The sequence below is a fragment of the Chanodichthys erythropterus genome, chromosome 21 (genome assembly GCF_024489055.1).
Source record: "Chanodichthys erythropterus isolate Z2021 chromosome 21, ASM2448905v1, whole genome shotgun sequence".
Taxonomy (NCBI): domain Eukaryota; kingdom Metazoa; phylum Chordata; class Actinopteri; order Cypriniformes; family Xenocyprididae; genus Chanodichthys; species Chanodichthys erythropterus.
This window is the reverse complement of record NC_090241.1, coordinates 27,195,957-27,223,071: the sequence shown is the minus strand read 5'-3', so window position 1 is coordinate 27,223,071 and position 27,115 is coordinate 27,195,957. Positions and strand designations below refer to the sequence as shown.

At 34.0% G+C, this 27,115-nt stretch overlaps 1 protein-coding gene across 4 annotated transcripts in view; it reads right to left on the bottom strand.

Annotated features, from left to right (window-relative positions):
* The window catches only part of rad18 (RAD18 E3 ubiquitin protein ligase), a 39,352-nt gene extending 17,327 nt beyond the window's left edge, over nt 1-22,025 (bottom strand). For 3 of the 4 annotated variants that reach the window (XM_067373895.1, XM_067373896.1, XM_067373897.1), the window contains exons 1-11: nt 21,876-22,025; nt 21,394-21,472; nt 21,220-21,281; nt 21,070-21,140; nt 15,117-15,409; nt 14,660-14,759; nt 11,916-12,097; nt 11,116-11,186; nt 10,349-10,409; nt 2,861-2,980; nt 1,325-1,463 (exon numbers count right to left, since the gene is read on the bottom strand). In XM_067373895.1, the coding sequence (XP_067229996.1) occupies nt 1,325-1,463; nt 2,861-2,980; nt 10,349-10,409; nt 11,116-11,186; nt 11,916-12,097; nt 14,660-14,759; nt 15,117-15,409; nt 21,070-21,140; nt 21,220-21,281; nt 21,394-21,472; nt 21,876-21,926 (1,229 nt within the window). In that variant the 5' untranslated portion in view covers nt 21,927-22,025. The remainder of the gene's footprint in view (nt 1-1,324; nt 1,464-2,860; nt 2,981-10,348; nt 10,410-11,115; nt 11,187-11,915; nt 12,098-14,659; nt 14,760-15,116; nt 15,410-21,069; nt 21,141-21,219; nt 21,282-21,393; nt 21,473-21,875) is intronic. The other variant, XM_067373898.1, reaches the window with a different exon arrangement.
* Nucleotides 22,026-27,115: the final 5,090 nt, after the last annotated feature.

The window sequence follows — 27,115 nt, the reverse complement described above, 5'->3', positions numbered from 1 at the left end:
TAAAGCATTCACACATGGATATCTTTTGAAATATAAGCAGTAATGCAGTTTGTTCTGTCCATTTAATCCCTTAAAACAAAACTGGCTGTGTTACATTACATTAATTTTGCGTCATAAAACCATTTTGAGACGCAAGTACATTAAAGCACTTACACGGAGTCGCACACAGCCACATACGCGAGCACTCTTCACAAACAAAGCGTCAGCATTTGAAATTGAAAGCAGCCTTCTGTAAATGAGTTTCATATTTTAAATATATAAGTCCACTGCATTCCAAACATCATAAATGATGCCTTTGTAGAGCATTTGTAAGGAAAATATTGACGGGCGAGACCGCGCACTGCATGTGTAACATCAAACAAAGCGTGCGTCTTTTTTGTGCAGTGAAGTCCGCAGATGTTGTAATTCGCTTCAACCTTTCTGAACCTTATGAAAGATTATTTTACGGAAGGTTCGAGTGGTGTATGTGTGAGAGGACATGGAAGCGAGCAGAACCCGGGTGTTTCTTAAGCACACTCAGCTTTTTGCACATCTGAATAAAAACTAAGCTGAAATTCTCAAAATCAATCCAGAATCATTGGAGAAAGAATCACGATGCATCGATGGATAAATTTTTTTCTCCCACCCCTAATAAAAATTATAGTATATTATATATATATATATATATATATATATATATATATATATATATATATATATATATATATATATATATATATATATATATATATATATATATATATATAATAAATATATATATATATATATATATATATATATATATATATATATATACACACAATTTGTTTACTAAAACAGCTGGTTCTGGATGCTGATTTAGATAACAGGGACTAGATCACATTAAACAAATTTGCTAAATGTGTTAATATTTTTTTTTCTTCAAGGGCATGATGTATTCTGAATATATTCATGGCTTAAGAACATTGGTAAACAAAAAGCTCAATTTAGTATGGCCTCGCATACTTTATGCTTAAAGGGATAATCCACCCAAAATGAAAAATCCCATCATCATTTACTAACCCTCATACCATTCAAAACATTAAAAAAAACAGATTAAGAACAAAAATATTTTGTGAAATGCCTCATTTTTTTCCCCCTCATACAATTAAAGACAATGGTGACTAACATTCAACAAAATTTCTTCTTTTCTGTTCCGGAGGAGAAAGTCATATAGGTTTGAAATGACATGAGGGTGAGTAAATGACAGAATTTTCACTTTTTGTTGAACTATCTCTTTTGCATTGACCACCTACAATTAGCACAAATACAAGGGTGGAAATGGTTTGCTTTCAAACATAAGTACCTGCTGACTGACACTTCACTGATTGTAGGGCTTGATGATCTTGATGGTAGCTCAATTACCCCATCCATCTCTTCACTCTTTACCTTCAACAGTGCAGAAACGAGAGGCTGGGGAGCGTTCTGAATGCTGTTGTGTGCACCTGTTGCAAAGACATGGAAAAAAGAATACATGTCAGCTATATACACACCACCAGAATACAATCTTGAGTAAAAACCTAGTGAAGTGTGTAAACATACTTGGCAATAAAGCTCTTTCTGATTTCTGATGTTGTTTATGTTGACAACCATAAGCTTGTTTTTGCTAATAAATCTGTCTCAAGAAGATGTAGTCAGGGTTCAAAATTCCTCATCAAGGGCCAATTGTGAGTAAAAATTGGTCTTGGTCAGTTAAAAAAAAATGTGTTACTTGTCATTTGTGTCACAGCAAAAGCCACACTAAAAAAGGTCTGTGCTTCTTGCCACAAATAAATAACTACATTTAAGACAGTGGATGTATCAATACACACCCTATATAATGTGTTTTTGGTAAATACAGTTTGATGTTTTTGGAAAAATTATGAAAAGGGTATTGTTGTTGTACTGATCAGCACGCCTCCGAAATCTATTTTTACACAGTCTTTACTAGAGAACTGACAATTCCAAAATCAATTGCAACTAATCTGATTGTGCTGGCACTGACTGATAAAGCGATTACCAATCCAGACTGCCAAGTCGTATATATCTACAATGCAAACTGCTTATTGATTCTGAAGTCCACCTATAGAGCCATTAATGCTTTGGTGATGGCTGGTGCCTTATCATCAGAGTAGGCGATGGGGTCTACAGACTCTTGTTTTCTGCAATTGTCAAGGTGTCGCACAAAAGTACTTAAGTTTCAAACAGTGTTTATGTGTGTGAATGAAATGGGCAACTGCGAGTACAGTGGTTGTAGATTTGTTGTTTATGAACTCTTTTTTTTTTTTTTTACATTTCATCAAGTCCTAAAACTAGATAAAGATAGTCTAATCAAACAAATGACACAGAACATTGCATATTTTCACATGTTTATCAAGTAAAATAGTCCAAGATTCAATGTCTTTGCTGGAAAAAGTATGTTAACCTGTGCCTTGGGAGCAGTAATAATGCAACCAAATGCTTCCATAAACATTGGATAGGTCCTGCACATCAGATTTGAGCAATTTTGGTCCATTCTTCCATAGTGCACAATATACCAATACTACTAAAAATTAAATACTACTAAAATTTGAAGCACTGTTTAATTCATTTGTATCTTTCTAATTTTACGTCATATTGTTTGTAATTTGCATCTTTGCTCATTTTTAATAACAAAGAGAAAATAAAATACTTATATTTTGATATAAAATCACAATAAAAAAAAATTAATTACTCATATTGTGAGATTGTTCATATCACCCACCACTATCCACCTGTTCAGAACTGTGAAAGGGTAGCAAATGCTAACATGATTGGTAATGTGATTGTTGCAAATAGTAACATGTTTGAGCATAATCTGAAAAGATACTGAGAATAATGGGACCTTTAGAGTCTGTCTCTTCTGTTGACTTCCCCTCTTGTTTGATCTGTGCTCTCTTGGACGTCTCCAGACGACCTCTGACCTGGGCAATCAAACGGGAAAATTCGCTACTATGCTGCTTCCCTAAGAAAAGAATAAAAAAAGACAGAAAAGTAAAGTGTTTAGTATTAATTCCAACTGTATTTTATCAATTAGTATAAGAAATTAAGAAGTTTCATTTTTAATCAAATTCTGAATCTTGAAAAATAAGCATTCTATATTACAATGAATATTTCAGGAGTCAAAGTATATTATTAGATTTTGATGAAAGACTAATTAAAACATTTTTTTTTTTTTTTTTTTTTTTTTTTTGCAATAACGTGACGTGTTTATTATGTAACTTTTTTTAACCTGGAATATTCCTTTACATAATACCAAAATGATTATTAAATAATTACATAGTCAAAATTAACTAATAATTAAAAAAAAAGACATAACAGGAAAATCTGAACACAACTTGTACTGAAAAATGATGAAGATTATACTTCAATCTTAGCTTTATCTTCTAACAGAGAATGAATCCTGCAATGAAAAAAAAAAAAAAAAAAGTAACGCAGTAACTCTAAGCGCTGGCATACCCAGGCAGACCATGACAAATTTAGTGGCGAAAACAAACAGAAGCAGATGAAAGGTCATATGGCCTGGTTTTAAAATCATATCAGCCAAAAGACCCAAGAACAGATCAGCTGAAATAATGACGACTGAAGAACAGCGGGAGAAAGATCCAGAGATCCAGCACAGTTCACTATCACAGAATCACTGTCCATGCTGACAGATCTTCCCCACAAAATCTCTCTACATGAAAATTAGCAAATGCATGATTTCAAATTAATTAGCAAATGCATGATTTCAAAGTGCATGCATTTAACACAATATTATGCTTGCAAACACTATGCTGTTTCAAAATTTACATTGTAAATGTTTGTCTTTATATATACAGTATATAAACAATTATCAGCCAATTATCAGATATTATCGGATATTTTTGTTTTTTGGCCGGAAAAGAGAAAAGCAGGCGAAAATATGAGCCAAAAATATACTCTGCCCTGCCCCTCAGAGCTCAACGCTCAAGTTTCACTCTATTTATTGGCTTGTATTTTTTTAAGTTCAGTAACATTATGAATTTCATTAAAAAGTGTAATAATATAATTTCACAAAAATAAGCTAATTTAAAACAAGAAATAAATATTCAATAATACAATTTAACAAAATAATGACTTTAAATTAAATTATCTTTTGGGGTAATTTCTCAGCTGATTAAACTGCGATTAAACTGCAATACATTACATTATTTAATCAGCACATCATGTAATTAATTAGATTTTTATATTATATATATAATATAAAAATCTAATTAATTACACGATTTTTTTTTAAAGCATTCACACATGGATATCTTTTGAAATATAAGCAGTAATGCAGTTTGTTCTGTCCATTTAATCCCTTAAAACAAAACTGGCTGTGTTACATTACATTAATTTTGCGTCATAAAACCATTTTGAGACGCAAGTACATTAAAGCACTTACACGGAGTCGCACACAGCCACATACGCGAGCACTCTTCACAAACAAAGCGTCAGCATTTGAAATTGAAAGCAGCCTTCTGTAAATGAGTTTCATATTTTAAATATATAAGTCCACTGCATTCCAAACATCATAAATGATGCCTTTGTAGAGCATTTGTAAGGAAAATATTGACGGGCGAGACCGCGCACTGCATGTGTAACATCAAACAAAGCGTGCGTCTTTTTTGTGCAGTGAAGTCCGCAGATGTTGTAATTCGCTTCAACCTTTCTGAACCTTATGAAAGATTATTTTACGGAAGGTTCGAGTGGTGTATGTGTGAGAGGACATGGAAGCGAGCAGAACCCGGGTGTTTCTTAAGCACACTCAGCTTTTTGCACATCTGAATAAAAACTAAGCTGAAATTCTCAAAATCAATCCAGAATCATTGGAGAAAGAATCACGATGCATCGATGGATAAATTTTTTTCTATAATTTTCTATAATATAATTTTAAATAATGACGACTGAAGAACAGCGGGAGAAAGATCCAGAGATCCAGCACAGTTCACTATCACAGAAGCACATCGCTTTTAAACAGCAGCAGACCCTGACATGCATCTGTGTTTGATTTTGTTACAGCATATGAATCCTGTTTCTAGTATATATTATATAACTGAATAGGCCTAAGGGTTGAATTGATCATATTTGCATTCTATCCATAGCACACATGTAAAAGGTTATCAACGCTAAGGATTTTTTCTACATGCCCAGAAACTACTAGCCTAACTAACATCAATCTCAAATATTACTCTAAACAGCCAGTAATAAAATAAGAACAATAGCAATAGCACAAATAAAGACAACAGAACAAACATACAAAAGAAATGAACAGAGCTTTTCAGGATTTTCAGTTAGGTCTAACAGTACTTTTTAGGTAGGCTACAGAAATTGAAAAATCAATAATCAGTATTTAATCAAATGTAAAATAAAACTGCATAGACTTTACTGTAAAAATTAAATGTAGTTTAATCCTTAAAGTTACAAACGATATTCAGTCAAGAGCAATGTGATATTTTTTCTGTCCTTTGTTGTTTGATTAACATTAAAAACACAGACAGCAGCAGGAATATTAGGCCACTGTCACTTTTAGAGCTAATGCCCGGATTAAATAAAGTGTTACAGAAGTGTTTTATTTCTCAACTATTTACGTTCACTTAAGACATAACCGACTGTGTTTGCGAGGATACTCGCAAAGATGGGCATTTTGACGTAATTTTGTGCAAATGTGTCCATTTATGCACAAGACGATGTGAAAGATAAATCAGTTCAGTACTTGTGCGCTGTCTTAAACTCAGCATTCTCGGCGCGCGTCCCAGATATGCAAACAAAACTTCTCAAACAGTGCACAAGTACTGAATTTAGTTCACTTTCATGTCTTCTAGCACTTGAACATTTAAACTAGCAAGGCTTAAAAACACATGCAAATGATAGACTTTCATGACTATGCAGCACTGGCCCGACATCCCGACCGACGTTCATGCTGGCCCCAGGCCATTGGGCAGTCCTTACTGTCGAGCCCTGCATTTGTGAAATCAAGTTAATGAATGTCTAAGTGCAAGTATGTCCATTTTTAGACATTAAAACTGACAAATGAGCATCATTACTCATATAGTGTTATCTTAACCATACTGTTACACTGTTACTCACTGAAAACACTAAAACATGGCCTCTAATTTCAATTGTGTGCATTAGTCATGGGCTTTGTGGCAAGGCAGCCTGATATTTATTCTAATACTTCATACTGCAACAGCTGAAATTCCATTTTGGCAATTCCATTAGAAACACTGTTTAATGATTTAGACCCTATTTAGTTTTCATTCTTCAAAATTAGTGAAAAAAAAATTCCCATACCTTTTTTTATCTTGTAATTTGTCATTTTTTGAATGTTTTAAATTGTTTTGAGCATTTGTACATTGTGTATTTTTAATATATTATATGTAGTAATATGTAGTGTGCTGTACCATGCTGTTGATTAACTGATGTTTTGCTGTTGCACTGCAATTTCCTTCACAGAGTCAATAAAAGTATCTAACATCTAACATGCAGTACAGGATGCAGACCTTAATAAAGTTTTAACTCAAGCCATGCCACCCGCCAGCTGTATCTGATCGGTCTCTTCTCGCACAAGTCATTCTTATGTTGAAGGCACTTAAACAATGAAAACAATAAATAAATAAATAAATAAGCAAACAATAAATAAATAAGTAAACAATGAAATCAGACCCTTCTTCCAGAGCCAACACCATTTTATGGTCTGTTTGATGTCATATCAAACAGACAGTTCTTGAATTTATTCATTTTTGCTAAAGCTGTGGAGCTGCTAGAATAACAACTAAAAAAAGCCCTGAAGAAGTGATGTACGGATAACAATCACAGCTTTCTTTCATAATGCTACAATGCTTTCAACCTGAAAAACAAAGATAGGAACGGGAAAGCTAACTGATAGCTTTCTCCTGCCATTTTAGAGCTCCTTGGGTGCAGGAAAAAAACTTAACAGTAGATCTTGAATTTAACAGGTTTTCCTATTTGGTCATAGTCTACATTAAAACATGAACGTGTTGTGAACATCTTGAAACAATTACTAAGAAGTGGGTGAAGTGTTACAAGACATGCAATGTCTAAATATTCCTTTTCATACTCAAGTCACATTGCGTCATACTCAGGACACTTCTAAAAGAAATCGGAGGTTTCTTCATGGATGACTAAAGTTGTTTACTATGGAAAAAAGCAGGATCAAATCTGATAATGGCCAGTCACCCGACAAGCTCTTGAGTTTAGTATCTTTGTGTATCTATAATATATAGTAGTAATAATAATAAAAAAAAATAAAAAAAAATAAATAAATAAATAAATAAATAAAAAATATATATATATATATATATGAAAAATGATTACAAATGTAATGACTAGCAGAACTCAATCTATAAACAATATTATAATGTACAGACTAAACTGAGACATCAGAATCATTCAACAAATAAACCTCTCAATGCAACACATATGTGCCAAAATTCAAAACGCCATATACAAGAAAACAGATCACTGCTCTGTTCCTTTTCATTCACTAATTTCTGACAGACATAGTGGAGATGGTTTGATTGAATATGGGTAAATAAAACATATAATGCTATATGTATATGCATTTTCAATTGAGAGAAAAAATGTGGTTCCTTGTAAACACACAGATCCTAGGGGAAAGCATATGAAAAATTTAAATTAGGTTTCCCTATTCCTATGGTGTTTACACATTCAATTTTTAAGGATGTCATCATGGTCAATCAGGGTTTGAATGGCAAAATTTTGTTTAGTAACATTTCTTTAGTTGCACATCATTTCTAACCATTTATACTAAGTCAGATACGGATTTTTCATTCTGCAAATGGCTGACAACCTTTCCAAACATCCATAAAAACAAAAATAAATGAATAATAAATACATAAGACAGATCATTGAAGAAATATTTTCATTGATATTTGCGCTGTTGCATAAGGGTGAACTTTTGTTTCATTATCTAAGATGAACCTGTTGTATAGAAAAGCTAGATTTCTGGGTGTGTGTCTTATTCACCCCGTGTCATTTCCCCATTCATCGGACACTCCATGAGGCTGGTGAATCATCAAGCCCTTTTGATGATTAATCAAGAGTTTATCTCAGCACAGCTCTATTTATAGAACCCCTCTGTGCTGTGCATCAATATTTCAACATCCTGTCTCAGACATCACAGTCTGGCTTCTCTAATCGCAAGGTGGCTTTAATCTTTTCCTGCTAGGTCAATTTTACATGACAAATATGGACCATGTTTTCACACTTCGTGAAAATTACACCAATCCACCTTAAATGGCTTTGTTTCTAATGTTGGCCTCTGGGAGGAGGTTGTTAGGGTAAGTGGCTTTTCATTATGGCAAAGACGCCATTAGGACTAGCAGCTGTAACCTGTGCATGTCAAATAGAGACATGGTTTGAGCACTAGGGACTAAACCTTAGAGTTGAAGTTTACAGAGGGCACAACATTAGGAAAAGTGAAGATATGTGAGAATAAACATCCATATTAAACAATTAAAGCAATAGTTCCCTCTTAAAATGAAAATTCTGACATCATTTATGGACCCTCAAGTCATTCCAAACCTGTATGTCTTACTTTCTTCGATGGAACCCAAAATCAGAATTGTACTGGTCTCTTTTCAATGTCATTAGTCCCTATACAGACTGAGGAATTCAAGCTTGAATAAATAAATAAACCAGAAGTGTCATAAAATGGTCCATAAGACTTGTGCACTATATTTCAAGTCTTCTGAAGTCATACGATAGCTTTGTGTGAGGAACAGACCAATGATAATTATCTTCTCTATTTGGCTATAGCCCAATTGTGAATTAATCTTTCAGATCAGTTTTGTGAAGCATATCAACCAAATGAATGAAATGATCTGACTTAAAATAATGATTTAATTCACAAAATGATGCAAGCCACTTTTATAATACTTTTATGGATCGTGAGGTGACTAAACATTCCCACCCCTACTTACAACCTTGCTCATTTGTACCTGATCCCCTTAAAGGCGGCATAAAAGTAAGCCCTCAACAGAAGTCCATTAAACGGTGGACAGTATCTTTAAAGCTTGGAGCCCATTGTCTGATTTTTTTGGTCTACGCATTCTGAGCTGGGTCACTAAGGCAGATTGGAACATTTAATGAGGCAAGATCGATCTTGGGACCCTGTTGGTATTGTCGTATTGATCACCACCTTCTTCTCCAACCCCTCGAGGGATCTTTCTGCCTTACTCTCTCACTCCCTCATATACCAACTCAGATGCCTAGTGAACTTGGAGTCACAAAAGGCAATGGTTTCTGGAAAACATTTTGGCTGAGAACTACTGAGGATAACTGAAGTGAGATTATTTATATCGAAATCATCAGGAGAGAAACTTAAAATGAAAGTGTGCGGCTCTATTCAAGATGTAGCTAAATCTGTTTTCAGTTAAGAAATCTCTGCACCACAGTTCTGCATAGAGTCCAAACTGCACCTGAACAAGAAAATCTAATATATATATATATATATATATATGGGGTGGAAACGGAAATTGCAAATGCCCTTTCAGAGCACACTGATGATACATGGGCATTACATTAAAGCAGCAAAACAGAAAAGGAATTTTTGATGATTACGATCACAGCAGTGCCTTCAATCTGACAGCCATTTTCTGCCCAGAAACTCACTGTAGCATACACACTAACACTTCTTTAATGTAATTACACAGTATTTTTTTGCAAATGACTTTGAATGTAGCCTAATGAGACTTTAATAGTAGGATTTTCTTTCAGTCCTGACTGTCTGGGTCAGTTAAAGAATACAAATGAAATTAACCATTTTACCTGACGCAAGTGCAATGATTCAAATGTGTATAATTTATTTCTTGCATTAAAACTAAAAAAAGAATAAGAAATTGTCAATTTTTTCTGACCAAAATAACTTAATGGCAGAACTGAACTATGCCTTCATCAAAGACTTGGTGTATACTATACACATTAAGTAATATCAAGAATGGCTTAAAAGATTCACCCAAACACTGTAAAAATAGTGTGCTGGAGCCACATGAAAAAAACATATGCAAATATCCTTAGCTGACAATTAACTGCAAAATACAAAATGCATATGCTCAGTCAACCTTGAAGTAGGGGAAAGTAGTCAATGTTATTCAGTACATATATCAAACAGACATTTTTATTTTATAATGAACAGGACAAGCAGGAGAATGAATCTGACCCTGTTGTGACATCACTCAAACAGTATTTTCCAACAGTGCAAGGACAGCGCATCCTCTACACCTCCAAACTGACAAGAGCAACAGTCTCATTTATTCAATGTCAGATTTTATAAGTCAGGACTTACGGTACTTTGAGTGTAACTCCTCAATTTCTTCAGTTGTCTGATTCTTTGTAGTGACGATTACCTGTCAAACACAAAACATTATGAGAAAAAAAGAAAAAAAAATCTAAAAGCCATAGTTATTTCAATATGACTGCAACTGATTTGATTCCCAACAAATCTAACAGAAATACATAGACACCCACACGTATACATATACTGTATATACAGTGCTTACATTTATTACACCACTAATCATAATAAAGAGAAAAAAACTAATATTTTAGGAATCTGTCAAAAACTTGTTTAAAACTAATTATTTTATTGTCATTTATTAGATAAATAAACTGAAATAAGTAAATAGTCTTTATACATACATAACCAAAAATTACATATTTTATTTTATATGGCATCCTTTAGTGCTGATAACAGCTTGCATTCTTGCTGGCATTGTTTTTATGTACTTTTCCACATTCTCTTTTATTGAATACCAAATAGCTTCTAGTTGTTCCCAAAGACTTGCTTTTGATTAAAGTTTTGTGTGATCTATCTTTGAGCCCATTAAATCACAACAATAATTATATTTTAGCATTAGAAACACTACGGTGACTAAAGAGCTTACACATACTTGAGCGGATTAACCATTACAGAAACATAAAAAATGATTTTTGGTAATCTCCAATACTGTTAGTTTAGGGCAGCTGTAGCACAAACCTTACATTGGGTGGTGGCGTAATAAATTTGTTAAATGTATTTATTTGAAAGAAATTACAATCCATAGTAGTACATACTGGTTTTCGTTTACTGTCCAATTGATTCTTTAATCTCTCATTGTTTTCAACTTCTTTGGCAATTTCTTCAGCTGTTAACAAAAGAAAAAGCAAACAAATTGATTATAAACTACAACCACATTTTCTGAAGACTTAAAAAATCCTCTCCAATACATATTCAGAATTCTATATTTCTAAGTTTTCTTGCATTTTTTAAAGCACACAGGAGGAGGCTCATTTACAAATCATTCTTGATAACAACCATCTGATTTCACACAAACTGGTAGCTTCCAAGAGTACTGTAATTCATCAGTTAAATCTGTCATTGTATATGACAAAAAGAAGCCCACAGGTAATGTGGGAAAAAACACAAGGCACACTCAAACAAGTCCGACTTTTAAACAGAAACCATGGTAACATGGGATGAATAAAAGAAAAATAGAAGGTTTCCTGTGAAACCTTTGACAGCTCAATGAAAAGAGATAAATTCAGCTCAGAAAGGGTCAGTGAGAAGCGAAGCAGTAACTCAAAGAAAACTTGAGGGATGAAACAACTGTATTTTTCCAGCAGCCCTGTCATCTTTCTGCTAGGGTCCCCCACAGGGTGACTAACTCCAGCATATAAATTACATTCCACCGCCTACAATCACTGGACAGAGAGAAACTGTACCCAGCTAATTCACCAGCAATACAGGCTTGTCCACAGCATATAGCTGTCATTCAATGTCATGTTGAAACTCATTTACATGCAATCTTGACCATGTTTTTCATTGCCTAAAAAGGAATGTCTCACCATCCGGTTATTGTTCTCTGACCTTATACCTGATTTAGGGTTGAGTGAATCACACTGTGCATTATAGATGTGGGTGAATTCCTGGTGACGTCGCACGAGCTGATCTCTGCTGCCTTGAGCGGACAGGTGGCATTCTTTAAGCATCTTCTTGAGCTTTGGAACCGTAATCAAAGTATACAACAACTTAGGCATCGCCTTACGCCTTCCACCACTGAAACACAAACACATGCACAAGTCCCAGGGTCATTTAGAGAAAAAAAAGTGCTTGATATAATGAAAATTATACAGAAGAAAACTAGTTGTCAAAACAAATTTACAAAGACAGTTACAAAAAAGATAAGACTTTAGAAACCATTCAAATTGAAATTCCTGAAATGATTCAGTCATTGTACAATCATGAATGATTGTTTGATAATTACAGTTGTTGTTATTAATATTCACTAATTCTTCCACCAAGTAGTAAAGTCCATTAACTGTGGGCTATTGACCATTTCAGAGAAAGGCAGCAACTTGGCACATTAATATAAAATTCTTCTCAAGTACGGTAATAAGTGTGTGTATCAGCTGTTTTTATCGATTTCTTCACATGCAAAACACTGCTAATTAGATGGAAAGTGAATGTTCAGGTCATAGCACGATTTTCACAGTCCATCTAGAATACTTACTATAAACCCTTAACTTTACAGTTTTGATGTGTAGTTTGTGCAACTGTCATGTGACAAAGTAACTAACTCATATCTCTGGCTGACTGAAACGGGCTCTCTCAAGGATTTGCATGCATTTGGCTTAATCCAATTTGGCCTTGATGCCAACAAACTTTCCACCATCTGAAAAAGAAATCCCACAAACCTGACACTGCCACCGAGGCAGATTAGGCGTTCCCTGGTACTAGGTTGTATTTTTTGCCAAACATGGTGCTTTGCTTTTAGGCCAAAGAACTAAATTCTTGTCAAATCACAAAATGTACTACCAAAATGTTTCAGGGTTTGTCCCATGGCTTTTATGTGACTTAATGCTGTTTTTTCTCAGAAATGTCTTCCTCCTAGGCACTGTCCCAGAGATGAATCTCAAGTGATGAAGAGGTTGTTGCCAACAGGACAGTTTCTCTGATGTCAGCCAAATAGCTCTGCAACCCTGTCATGGTTTTGCTGGAATTCTCTGAAAAGCATTTATCTGGTTGCTCAGTTTGTCAGGATGGCATGATCCTAGTTGGCAGTATTGCTATTTACTTGTTTATTAGTCTTTCTTATCTTTATATGGGTCATATCATAAATTATTTTATCTTTCCCTGACAGAGGAAATGCGTCACATCTATAATGAAAGTAAAAAGTGGCGTGTCTATGAAACAGGCCTGTAAATTGCCTGAAAAACACACTGCCTTTCAGGCTATTTCTATTTCTATTTTATCTGTTATCTTATTTGCCATGATATATGATTTTCTTTTTATCAAATTGTTTTTATATATGTCCTTACCTGATGGGCTGATTTACAAGATAGTATTACTTATAAATTTAATTATGACTAACACAGCAATATTCCTTTGTTCTCAATTAAACTGCATACAACAGCCTTTAAAAAGGTGTAGTGATTAAAGTGACAGTCCACATAAAGGAAAATCTTGTCATAATTTTCTCACCCTCATGGCATTCCAAACCTGTATGACTGACTTCCTTTTGTGGAAATTTTGGGAGGGGATTTTTTTCCCCTGTGTTTTTTGATCATGCAATGAAAGTCAATGTTCTTCAAAAATATATTTTGTGTTACATAGAAAAAAGAAAATCATTAAGGTTTGACATGAGGCTGAATTATTACTTGTATTTAATACTTAATATCAGGTGTAAATATCAGACCCAACACTATTACACAAAAATATAGACAGTTAAGCATGAAAGGGTGCACATTTCATTCATCTCTGTAGCATTAGTATGTCAGGATGGGCTTAAGGCCACAGGAGTGCTGACACACACCCTCATTCATCACGCTACCCTCAAGGTGTCCAGTAAATGAAATCACCCTTTCTGTCAATCAGACATACACACCAAATGTCTGCCCTTCAGAATGTCCCTCAGGTGGAAAAAGGGACACCATCTTAAGTACTATTCAGCTACTTTTAAAGTGGCCATAATTATTACCCACAGAACAATGTTATCTTAAATTCAACTATCCATTCAAGAAATGTTTTTTTTCCAGCAATCAGTTTATTTGTTAAACTTCATCCAACTAACTCAGACACATGCATACAAGGGAAAAAATGGGTTGAATAGGGTCTCTGATTAGGTAGAAAAATAAACAGGTCTAAGAATGCTAAGCTTGATGGACAACTTGGCAAATAATTTGTACAACAAAAGCACAATTTACTTGAAGAAAAGTGAATTACATTATGTAATACAGAAATTATTTCTGCTCCACTTATTGGATAAATGATGTTTCAAGATATTTGAAATGTTTCGCCGTTTGCATCAATCCTCTTGTCCACATTTGCTACATTGAGTGTTTGGATTCTTTTGAAAGCATTTTCGTTTGCAAAAATGAACAATATCTTGCCCTATTATGTCTGAAATGCAAGTTATTCAGTATTCATTTGTTTGTTTGTTTTTTGTAGAACTACTGCACAAAAACTGACAATTCTGAATTTGAATAACAGCAGGTAAATTAGCAGCATTCATTTTCTAGAAAATCACTACATGTGTCCTGCAGTCAAAGACAGACAAGACAATTTGCTCCATCAAACTTTACATAGTGCTATGCATTACAGGGTAAATATTCTCCATACCTTCTCAATCCCTCTTTCTTATCATCTCGGCTCAAGCACATATCCAGATGTTTATTAATGTGCTGTTCAGGCACACACACACCACAGACAGGACATTCCACTGCAAAAAAAAATAAAAATATTGAAAACTATTGCTTATTCAAAAAAGCACAATTAGGCAAAGCACAAATACAAAGTGCCATTAAAAATCTCAAATTCACAGATGTGATTAAAAAGATTTAAAGATATATAATGCACTTACTGTGAGGAAAACAAATCAATGCATTATGGGGCCATTATCAAAAATTACCATTATCAATAAAAAAAAAAAAAAACACCATACACAGACAAAAATTACAGTGAATTAGACTGAAAAAACATTTTACAAATCCACTATTTTCAACATTTAACTAATATGCACGTTTATACCTAACATACAATATAAATGCAATAAAATGGCATGTGTGACGCTAGGTACCTTTAACCACTGGCTTAATACTTTGTGATGTGGAAGGAATATCCATCTTCTCCTCTTTCACCATTCCAATTGTATTCTCCACACTTTCTTCCTTGAAGCTGCCTGGCTGTTGAACACATACCTCCATAGGTTCTGATTTTGGAGTCATGAGGGTCTTCTTTTGGAAAAAATGACTGAGGGTGTTTGCTTCCTTTTTGAGGCCCTTCTGTCTTGCTGCTTTGCCTTTGATCATCATAGCTGGGGTTTGAGGTGAAATAGGGGGTGATTCCAAATTTGAATGACACAACTTTTGCCTGGAGATGAGAAAAAGAAGGAGGGTTACAAACAATGTGTTAATAAAAGTGTGAATGCTAAGAATGGTATTGGAGTTTCTGGTTAACTCAGTGTTTTAATCAGATTGTGAAACGTTAAATCTAATTTAAATACAGTAATGTAGTTTGCATGCTTGCATTGTGGCCAAGTTAACAAAAAAAAAATAATTTTAAGTGGACACTTTATAAATACTTTGGCCATTCAGAAATATTTAGCATTCTATTAAGTGGAATTGTGCATATACACTAGTGTACACTAGTTTTTTAAAATGTTTTTAAACAAAGTCTCTTATGCTCACCAGCTGCATTTATTTGATCAATAATATAGTACAAACAGAAATATTATTGATTACAGTTTTACAACTGTAATCTATTTTAAAATGTAAATTATTCCTGTGATGGCAAGGCTGAATCTTCAACATCATAACTCAAGTCTTTAGTGTCACGTGATCTTTCAGAAAACATTCTAATATACTTATTTTGTGCTCAAGAAACATTTCTTATTATAGATGTTGAAAACAGTTGTGCTGCTTAATAGTTTTTTCATGACTCTTTGATTAAAGCTCAAAAAACAGCATTTATTTGAAATAGAAGTTGTAACAACATAAAAGTCTTTACTGTCACTTTTGATTAATTTAATGCACACTTTACTTATCCCCCCCCCCCCCCAAAAAAAAAGTTGACTTTGTATTTAAAGCGATTATAAACCACATTTCGCAGTGTCCTGGTTTTGACTGGACTGAGGGGTTTAACCCACTTTTAGAGAGATAAAAGAGTCTTCCACATACTTAGGGTCATGAGGTATATGTGAGGGACATGCAATATGTAATAGCAAAAATTCACAACTCTTGAAGAACATAAAATGGGCCAAGGACGAAAAAAAAAAAGCTGTTTGAGCATCCTTCATCTGAGCCACTAAGGTGACAATTTGTCAGTAAAAAGTGTTTTTGACAGCAAAGCTGTGACTCTCTATACAATGTGTAAGCCATCGAATATCTCCCGTTCCCCAATGAGGGAGAGACGAAATAGTGAAAAATAATTTGAGGGGAGGACAGAAGGGCAGAAGGAACGAGAAGGAGAAAGGAGTACATAAAAGGAAGCGTGAGAGAGAGTGAATGCAGGAAAGCACCTGTCGGTTTCGCAATTCCAGTGGAAATGTGGAAAGCCAACAAACACAGTGAGTGGCTGTGAGGCCATTACTGAGCCATAAAGTGGAGTCAATGAGGTGTGCAAACGCCACTTTCCATATTGAAACATTTTATTTCTCTCTGTCTGACCGATAGTCCACATATATGCACACAAAACTAAACACTTAAAAATTTGCGAAGAAAAGAAAATTGGCATTAAAGTGGTTGTGACCACTTTTAGTCTAAATTAACATCTGAACATAAGTTGACATCAGTTTCCCTCCTTATATGTCAATGCTATTAGAAAAGATCTAACATCTCATCAAAACCCACAGACTAAAGCTAAAAAGGAAAATAAAATACAATCTTCACCCATTACCCTAAGAAAAAAGGAGAGATACAGTCTCATTCCCAATCTTCCTGTTAAGCTAAAAATAAGATTTAATACATGCTCTGAAAGCTCCATTTACAGAATCGCACGGTGACTGAGGTTACTAAAAACTCACTATGTCGACCTATATCTCAACATAATACCTCTGGCCCCTGGATGAATAAACAAATGTGTGTTTGTAGGTTATTTGCAAAAGTCAGTGGAGAGTAAATGAAAATGTCAAGAAAGATTGTAGAACAGCCTAAACAACAGGATTCAGGATGCACATTTTATGCACTGATTGTTGGCAAAATTGGGAAAATGTGTTTAAAGTATCTGAGAGTATATTGTGTAATATGTTCTTCTGAAACATCAATGTGTAAACATGTAAACATGTTGTTTATGCTATGTTAAGTCTTAGACAGCAGAGAAAAGAAAGAAAATAAAACATGACCAGACAGATGGTGGGAAATGTTTTTTGGAGAAATTACTAACATAATAAGGGGAATGCAGGCAAAAAATAAAATGCTAAAAAATATATGAAAAATTATTTGATCCCTTTAACAAATAAACAACAAACTATCCTAATTGTTTGGCCTTTCTTCAGTAATGCATTTAAAAATCAATTGTGGTCTTGTACCTACAGGCATAACAATCCAAACAGCAGGACCATAAAAAGCAGGCCACAGAAAATCCTTTCTACTTTCAGTCCCCAAAGCGCTTATGTGAATCCGGTAAGGCAAACAGAACACACCAAGAAAATTTATTGCTTTAGTGAACCAAATATGTTACATAATCACAAGCACATTACAGCTAAGAAAACAGAACAAAGTAGTGGAAACTGAGTTTTGAAAAGGTTTATAAAGAATAGCCATAACTGAAGAGTACATTATCCTGGATTTAAAACCAAGTATATGATTTTTTTTTTTTTTTTTAAAGAAAAAAAAAACTATATATGAACACAGCTCAAAAACTATGTTGTGGTCAACATTTTAACAAAGCCTACGAAGGCATTTAAATGAAGCTTTCCCAGTTTGAAAGTGAAATTTAAATAAAAATTCAAAACTTGGATCTCTTTGGAAGCTCATTGATCTTCCGACAACAAGAGAAGGAAGAGTCAAAGGCAGTGAACTTGCAACAGCAGTAGTTCAGAGGGGTCGATATTCAGACCTGGAAACGTAAGGCTAATTGCACTCATTGAGACCAAGGAGGTCTATAATATAGGTAAAAAAAAAAAAAAAAAAAAAATAGCATTCTCATTCAACTCATTGACAGTTTCCCAGCTCACGTGGGACAGTGGACGATTTGAAATCTTTGCTAATAGGCACTCAGCTTACCTGAGCCATGATTATTCCACTCATTCTTAAATTATATATATATATATATATATATATATATATATATATATATATATATATATATATATATATATATATATATATATATATATATATATATATATATACACACACACTAGAGTTGCACGATTCTGGAAAAACTGAGAATCATGATCTTTTTCTTTAAAATAGAGATCACATTTCTCCCACTATTCTGAATAGACAACTAAACAAAATAACATGTAATTTACAAGAGGTTCCAACATACTAATTGCTGCAGTCAATGTAAATTTTGGCCCTCTAGTGGTTAAAAAGCAAAAATGCATACATTTGCAGAAGATCATTCTCTAATAATTGCATAAATTATTTCATATTTGCACGCTCAGGAGAACTTCTCACGAATAACCTCCGCCTAACTCACAACACATACATATGCGCATGAATTTGTTCTTAATCTCATTCTAATGATAGTGAATTTTGAATATTCTAAGAGTGGACGTGTACACAAGGTTAGTCATTTGCATAAAACGCACATCATTTCTCCAATCACTCCAATTTCTCCAAGGGCTTTCAGCATGACTTTTCCTTTACAGCCTTTCATCACTCTCGTCAAACATATGCCGCTCTCTGCAGACGCGCTCGATTCTCGCCAGATCCTCAAGCAATGCCAAGTGTGCGCTATTCTCAAAACCAGTTCAAACACAACAAACAAATTTTATACAGACCGAGATTACAGACCTCAGATTAGCCAGCTGTACATACACGTATCTGCGTTATTCAGAGAAACCTGCATAATGCAGCTTTTCTTACTTTTTCACTGTATATGATGAAATATATTTAAGATGAAATTAAATTGTATTATTTAATAATTTTATTATAATTTTATATAATATATGTTAAGATAAAATATAAACTTCTTAACAATTATAAGGCTGCACAGACAAAGATGCTTTTGCGTATGTGTGGTTTCAGTTGTTGCTACAATTTTTGGTAAATTTAGAATAAATTTTAGACAAAAGTTTTTGGTGAATCGAGATCTTTTATAATGTAATACTATGTACACATATATGAATGTAATAAATCACAAAAAGATATTCTACCAAACATACACTAACCAAAGAAATGCTAAAAAAAAAAAAAAAAATGCTATATCTATACCAAAGGCCTTAATAACCGTCCCCAATGCCCTGTCCTAAAAGATGACACATGCCTTTGACATCATCACTCTGAGAAAACAGGAAATTAAAACACTGTCCCATAAGGAACCACTCTCTTCATCCCGATGGCCATCTGTAACTCCACCGTCCAACTATATTAGGTACACTCTCAGGCAAACAACATAGAGGAGATTGATGACACCTAGAGAGACTGAATTAAAAGCCAATATTGCAAATAAAATCTACTGTGCACTCTGGCTATTCACTACCTTGCACTTTTACACTTGATGTGAGGTACATATGTTGGAAAAGTCTTACTACAGGATAGTAGGTTTAACAATATTAATTATATAAAAAAACATTCCTTGTCAGTTTCTTTTAGTAATACATTGTAAGACTTTATGTCTGTAATATTGTATGTCTGTATGTCCACAGTCTGAGAACTTAAGACTCTTTGAAGAGAAACATGGCCAAGCAGCTTCCTTGAGTCCTGCAGCAGCTGAAGTATGCCAAAGATATAGACCTGAATATTGAAAATAAAATCCCACTTGATTGTTAAAGGAAATCCACAATCTTATGGCAGACTAGGACGTTAGGGCAAATGAATTACATATTCAAGTTAGTCACGAGAATGTGAACCATATAAGAAAATGAATTCAATAAAGCACCAGAATAAAGTAAATCTCTTAATTCTAATAAATTAGCTGATTTTCTGATACCTTCAGGCAAGTTAATAAACTTTAAAGTCTCCTTTCATTAATGGATTTATAGTTACAATGTCACAAATAGTTGTTTCATGCACATGGCAGAACTGAAGCATAAGTTTATATATCATTCATAAGAATGATATATAAACTTAGAAAGAACATTTTTGGTGCCAATTCACACAAACTCCTGTGATCAAACATATTTTGAGACAGCCAATCAGCATGTCTGGGACTCAACAGCTGAATCTAAATCAATGTTACAAAGACAAAAAAATAAGAATGGTATTCATCAGATTATGTAGTTTTGAAGGCATGTATTATTTATAGTAGTTTAATTTAAAAAATAAAAAAAAATATATATATATATATATATATATATATATATATATATATATATATATATATATATATATTTTTTTTTTTTTTTTTAAAGCACTCATTGGATTCCATTCATAGTCATGTCTACCAACATATTCCAATATCAGATGTCTCTCCATATATGCAGTGACATGCACCATATTCAACCTTCTGAGATCAAATCCTTGAGCAAACGAAGACTGAGTATGAGCTCTCACTCTGTCCATATATCAAAAACGGACTAACTTCCCAGCTATTTTCCATTCAATTTGAAGTAATTAATTTTTCCTGTTCAATTTTATCACTACCCACTAATGAACCCTCAACAGACTTTATATCAAACTAATATTCAGGCCCACACATAATTTGCAGTTGTAGAACTCCTCAGAAATTAATCGCAAATAATTCACAGAGCGATCGGCATTCTTGTTTGTATAAAAAAATATATTTTTAAAGAGTTTTACCATGTACCCCATAACATTGCAAAATGCAACAAAAAAAAAAGGTCTTCAGGACATACCCACTAACATCATCTAAATAAAAAATCAGCACAAAATAAATGCTTGTATTTTAAAAAGAAATTTTACCTTGCTGCTTGGAAGCTCTGAACTAAGTCGTCTAATAATCTGTTGTTCCTCAGGTCTTGTTCTGTTGATGGCTGCAAGGAGAGTTGAACTAATATTATTGGAAGTTTATAAAGTTTAAAAATGTATATATAAATTTTTTACATGACTCACCATATTACAAACAGGACACAACAGCTTATAGGAGAGAAATTTCCGTATGCACAGAGAACAAACTGTTAGAACAACAAAAGGAAAGGAGCAATGCTTTAGTGTCTTGCTTAGAGAAAATATGTCAATTAAAACGTCAAATGATTATAAACTGAACTGTAAAAGTGATATACGTACAGTTGTGTGAACACTGGGTCATCATGGTGATGTTGAGACACTCAAAGCAGATAGGACATCGGAGGAGAGTGTCTATGTCCTAAAACACATAAGAATATATAAGATCTGATGTCAAATAAACCTGCATATCCCGATTTATGACTACTGGATATCTATGACACTCTGCTGTGTGACATGTTTTTAATGATGTACAAAAACATGCAATGCAATTTGTTCTGTTCAATTTCAGGGAAGCAATTGGCATAAAACATAACAGAACATGAGCACAGTGGTGTGTTATATCTAGAGAACAACAACCACTGAAGACGTCGTATAACGTAGTAAAAACGTCGAATTTGGGTTAATATTCTGTCGGATGTGTTAGAGCTCGAGACTGCTGCCGTGCACTTTTCTTAAACACATGTGAACGGCAAATAACACATTCGTAGCGGATAATCTTGTTTTAACTGCAGAGCTAAACAAAGTTGAATATCTGAACGTACTTTGAGACATGACAGGTTCGGCGGGAAGTCCACTTCATTTAGCTGAGCCATTCTATGCAAATTCCTGTACTGTTATTAGCTTTAGTAAGATTTAAAAAAAAACAGAAAAATTAATAAGAACTCTTGCTCTCTAGACAGCAACAATAAACTCCCGCGCATCGCTAAACACTTCCTACAATAGCGTCACTTCCGGTTGAATCACGTAACGTCAGTATCAAACGTTTACAAAAATACCATGGTAACCATTAAAGTAATTATGGTATTTTGACAGAAACTTTGACTGCCATGATGATTTTACTAAGGAAGGCACACTTGCATTAATTATGACAACCTCAGTCTGTTTTTCCTGCCTGAAAAACTAAACTTTTTTCTTTTTACACTTTTTTTCAGATGTCAACTTGAGTCGAAAGAATGCATTTTTGGTTTTAACTGAAGAGATACTGTATTAAACATAACACAGTAATACCGTGTGTAGGCTATTTAACAAACCAAATATTAAAATTATTTTAAATCATGTAAAAACTCTAAAACATATATACACAAAAAAATAATACAGCTTCAGTTATTGCAAATGCAACTGAGTTTGTTCCCTTTGGAGATAAAGAACTTCATAAAAGTCGATCTTTGCGTGTCTTTGATATCAGAACATGAGGACGTGACTTAATAAAAGATCTCTAACCGGTGAAGGTAGGCTACAACTTTGGAAACCCAACTCAGGCTATGAAGAAAACACTCATGCTCCCTCCAGAGTACGTCGATTTACCCCTATTAGCTAATAATTCCAATTATGTTCAAAACTGGCACACCATGAAATATACATCAATAGACCCATTGATGTTTTCAGACTGGATAAACTAGCAATCGGGTGTTTTCAATCTCATCTCAAATGAGCAGCTTTGGGAGTAACGCATTACAAGTAACATGCATAAAGTAATCAGATTACTTTTTGATGTAAATGCAAATTACATTCTATTAACACAAATACATTTAATTACAGCCAAAAAAAATGTTACTGGAATGGGTTGATATCCCAGAGCTACTTGGCATTTCTGACTAACCATTGGCCATCTTGGTTTGGAGAGGGAAAAAATCCACAAATACAACATCTTGCCACTTGGTGGCAGTATATAGGATGATTCACTAGTGTCCACTGTAGAGGTTGATATGCAACTATGCCATCAAAAGCCATGCATACACAAGAAAATGCTTTTTTGAATAGCTGTCCACTAGTGACCTATACGTGTGAAAGGGTTAGGCTGAATTAAAATACAATATGATTGCTTTAAATGTTTTAGATATATATATATATATATATATATATATATATATATATATATATATATATATATATATATATATATATATATATATATATATATACTTTTTTAAAATAATTTGTATATATGTTGAATTATAATAAAATACTTTCATAATTAAGGAAATTAATAGTTAGAGTTTTATTAGTCATGCCTGATCGTGATCCTTTGATTTATTCGACAAAACAGTGGAGAATAATTTATGGCTATGGTATCCTAATATTATGAAATATTTGAAGGGGTCAAGAAGCCAAATTGTAATCCTAATATTAATCCTTTAATGTTAATCTTTATAGTTGCGTTTTAATGCTGCTATTGTAGATATACACTGCTCTACTGTAAATATTTTGACAGTGAAAGTGAGGCACTAAACCAAATCAGTGATCATAGCCAGGTTCAAGACTGTTTGTAATATTGCAAGAAAAGAAAAACTGAGACCAAATCCATCCACTTTCATGAAGTAAACATACAATTAACAAACAAACATACAAAAAACAAAACAGTGACAGGGTCCCATTGCTCTGTTAAACTGAATATTTTTCTTTACTAATATTGTTCTTAACAAAATATCCCAAAATTAAGAGAGTTTCATACAGTATTGCAGCAAAAAAAAAAACACTACGAGTAAATCACACACATATGTAACTGATTACCTAGACTTGACTTGGATAGCCAACCTCATCAAACCTAAGTGCTCCAAGAGTATGGAAAATTAAATCACACAGGTTGACGCTTGAGGTTCAATTGCACTTTTCAGCTGCTTATTTTACACAAATATAATTACAAACAAGGCTGACTGACAAGTCTAAGTATACAGGAATATGTTCCAAATGACTTAAACATGAAAGAGGTTATTCTCCAGATGCCAGAGATGCCTCTCTTTGTGGAATGCATGTGTGGGCAAAATGTTATGGATAGCAAAGTAAGCAGTCTTAACTGCCAAGATACATGAAAAACTTTTCGAAAATAATAAACCCATTTTGTCCTCAAGGTGGATATCATTAAATCAGGGTTCTCAGATCATCAGACCATGTCCACCAGGATTCACTTTAGATGTGGTTGTGTGACATACATTGGTGAGCAGCACGGAAACTCCTGTGATGTAAAGAAGGGGCTTTCAGCATTGTATGTCTTGGCAGAGCTGGACCATAAAATGTGTTAGGTCAGTAATTCAATATCCACAATGGGCATTTGACTAAGCTTTCTTTATTTATCTAAATCAAAAAAGTGCAAGTAGCACTTTATTGACTACCTAATTTAAATTAGCTGCTATGACCACAAAATAATTAAATAATGCTGTAACATGATATTACAGCAGGGACAAACTGATTTGTCTACATTATTTCTATATGCAAGAGACAAATTTATGTTCTTTTATGGCTTTTATTTCATAAAATTATCTAGTATGATGACCAATAATTGAATAGAGTTTAATTGCAATTTATAAAAAGAAAAAAGAAGAAGCATAATTTAAAAAAGGCAGAGGCTATTTGCAATAAGTACAAATAGCAATAGATGCTATTTACACTAAGTGACAATAGCAGCATTTTCTTAGCAATATGCTATTTACACTAGGTGAAAATAGCGATAGATTCTATTTACACCATGTAAAAGTATCAGTTCTTTGCAATAAGATTAGCCTAAATTGTCATTAGATGCTATCTATACTTTATATTGGCAGCTACTACTTGCACCTCAGTACTTTTGTACATTAACAGGATGCAGTAATATTATAGAGTGTAAAATGTTTAAATTTATTCAAATTATTACATGGATGCTGCCTTACTGGGAGAATAAAAACCCTCTCTTCACCTTTCCCTAACCCTACCCAATAAACACTTTTAATATTATTAAACACTCAGTCACAGTTTATTTCCACTTTTAGGACATTATTTTAATTTTTATTGAAAATAAATGTGAGCTCGGCAAAAGGTGGATTTGAACCCACATCAATCGTGTTAAAAGCCAGGTCTGCAAGCCTTAATTGCTACTGCTGTGCCACTGAAGACATTGTGTTTTGGGTGTCTTTTTTAAAACCTGAGTGGCCCAACCAGACATTGGTGAGCAGAGATATAGTAAATAGCGTTTGCCAACAAGGGACGCTTAGGGCCCTAGGGCACTTAGGGCCCTATTTTAATAATCTAAGCGCATACCATGGTCTAGAGCACACAGCACAAGTGCACTAGTTTAACGATGGAAAAAAAATGGTCTAAAATGGTTGTCCCTATTTTCTCTTAAAAAGTAATGGGTGTGTTTTGGGCATAACGTCCAATAAACCAATCAGTCTCATCTCCCATTCCCTTTAAAAGCCAGTTGCACTCACACCATGGTGGATTTGCTATTTAAATGGAGGAATTTGCAAGTGGAAAAACTGAATGCTTCTATAGTGAGGAAACGGATCTCCTAGTGCACGAGGTTAAAGCGTGCGAGGGTCAAGCCGGATTCCACCAAAGCGTTTTTATCTTTATGCACACAATAATAATCTTTTACATTGTAATCCTTTTCTTTTTAATATTTGGCATGTTTGTGTGCTGCTGCGCGTCTCTGTGTCTGTAATAAGCACGTGCTCTTTAAATAACAAAACAAATATTGCGCCATTGACTTTAGACCAGGTTTCAGTTGGTCAATGGTGCAGTCCATTTCAGATGCCTCAAAATAGCAACGCGCCAACAATGCACCTGAACACACCTTGTTTTCAGACTAGCACACCCATGGGAGCACAAATGGGTGCAAATGTATTTGCTATTTAAACAGGACGTGAAAATGATAACTTTGTTGGGCTGAAACTAGGAAAAACCACTTCCGTCAGGCCTGCCGCCGCATTGCGCCGGGTGTATGATAGAGCCCTTAAGTAGACACTCCATTTAAGACAAATGTGATACTGAGAAAAGAAAGAAAGAAAGAAAGAAAGAAAGAAAGAAAGAAAGAAAGAAAGAAAGAAAGAAAGAAAGAAAGAAAGAAAGGCTGATTCAAAGGCATTGATATTTGTTGTGTAATCAACCAATCGAATGTGTACCCTTCTACATAGTGTCTTACATGACTGTTATTATATAGTTCTTTGTGATTTTGTCTAGAAAGACACCTCACCAAATTAAACGATGTGGGTGAATCAATGGTGGTTATAAAGCCTGGGATAGATAGAAGATTTAGAAATTCCATTAATGTCTATTAAGCTAAAAGCATATATGAAATGCCATAGAGGTAACAACTGTTCAGACACTTAACATCACAGAAATACATTATATTTTAAAGAATATAATAGAATACCATTATTTTAAATTGTAATAATATTTCAAAGTATTGCTGTTTTTTCTGTATGTTTGATATATCCGTGATGAGCTGGAGACATGATCACAGAGGGTTTTTTCACTGCTTACCTGATTGAAAGATCTCATTATTTATGCAGGTCATTACAACTCATTATGCGATTATTTTGTCTTCTCAGGTGTAAATGACCCATTATGCATGATGATTCAAGATGATTCCTCCACGCATACTGTGTTTCTTGACAAAAAGTGTCTTACAAAATTTAAATCTCTCTATTGTTTTATATGAACAAGCAGGCAGCATCATTTTTACATCATTCTGAAGCAAAAACAACCTCCAATACCCAGAATTCTTGTGAACACATATATAATATTATTTTCTTTGTCCTTATTTCAGTGACTTAAGTTTTTTTGTTTTTTCAATAACCACTCATAAACGTTATTCCTTCAAAAATACAAACATGTACATACATGTTTCTCACATTTTCCATTAATATGTTTATGAGCAGCTGAAAAAGCACAAGTGTCAGGGCATGTCAAAACTTCTCCAGGCCCCAAATCAGCCTCAGACCCCAGAGGGTTAAACAGCTCAATTAAAGCATCAGATCAGGGCAGATCAATGCTTTCATTGAGACCAAGCTGCACTTGGAACTTTCAG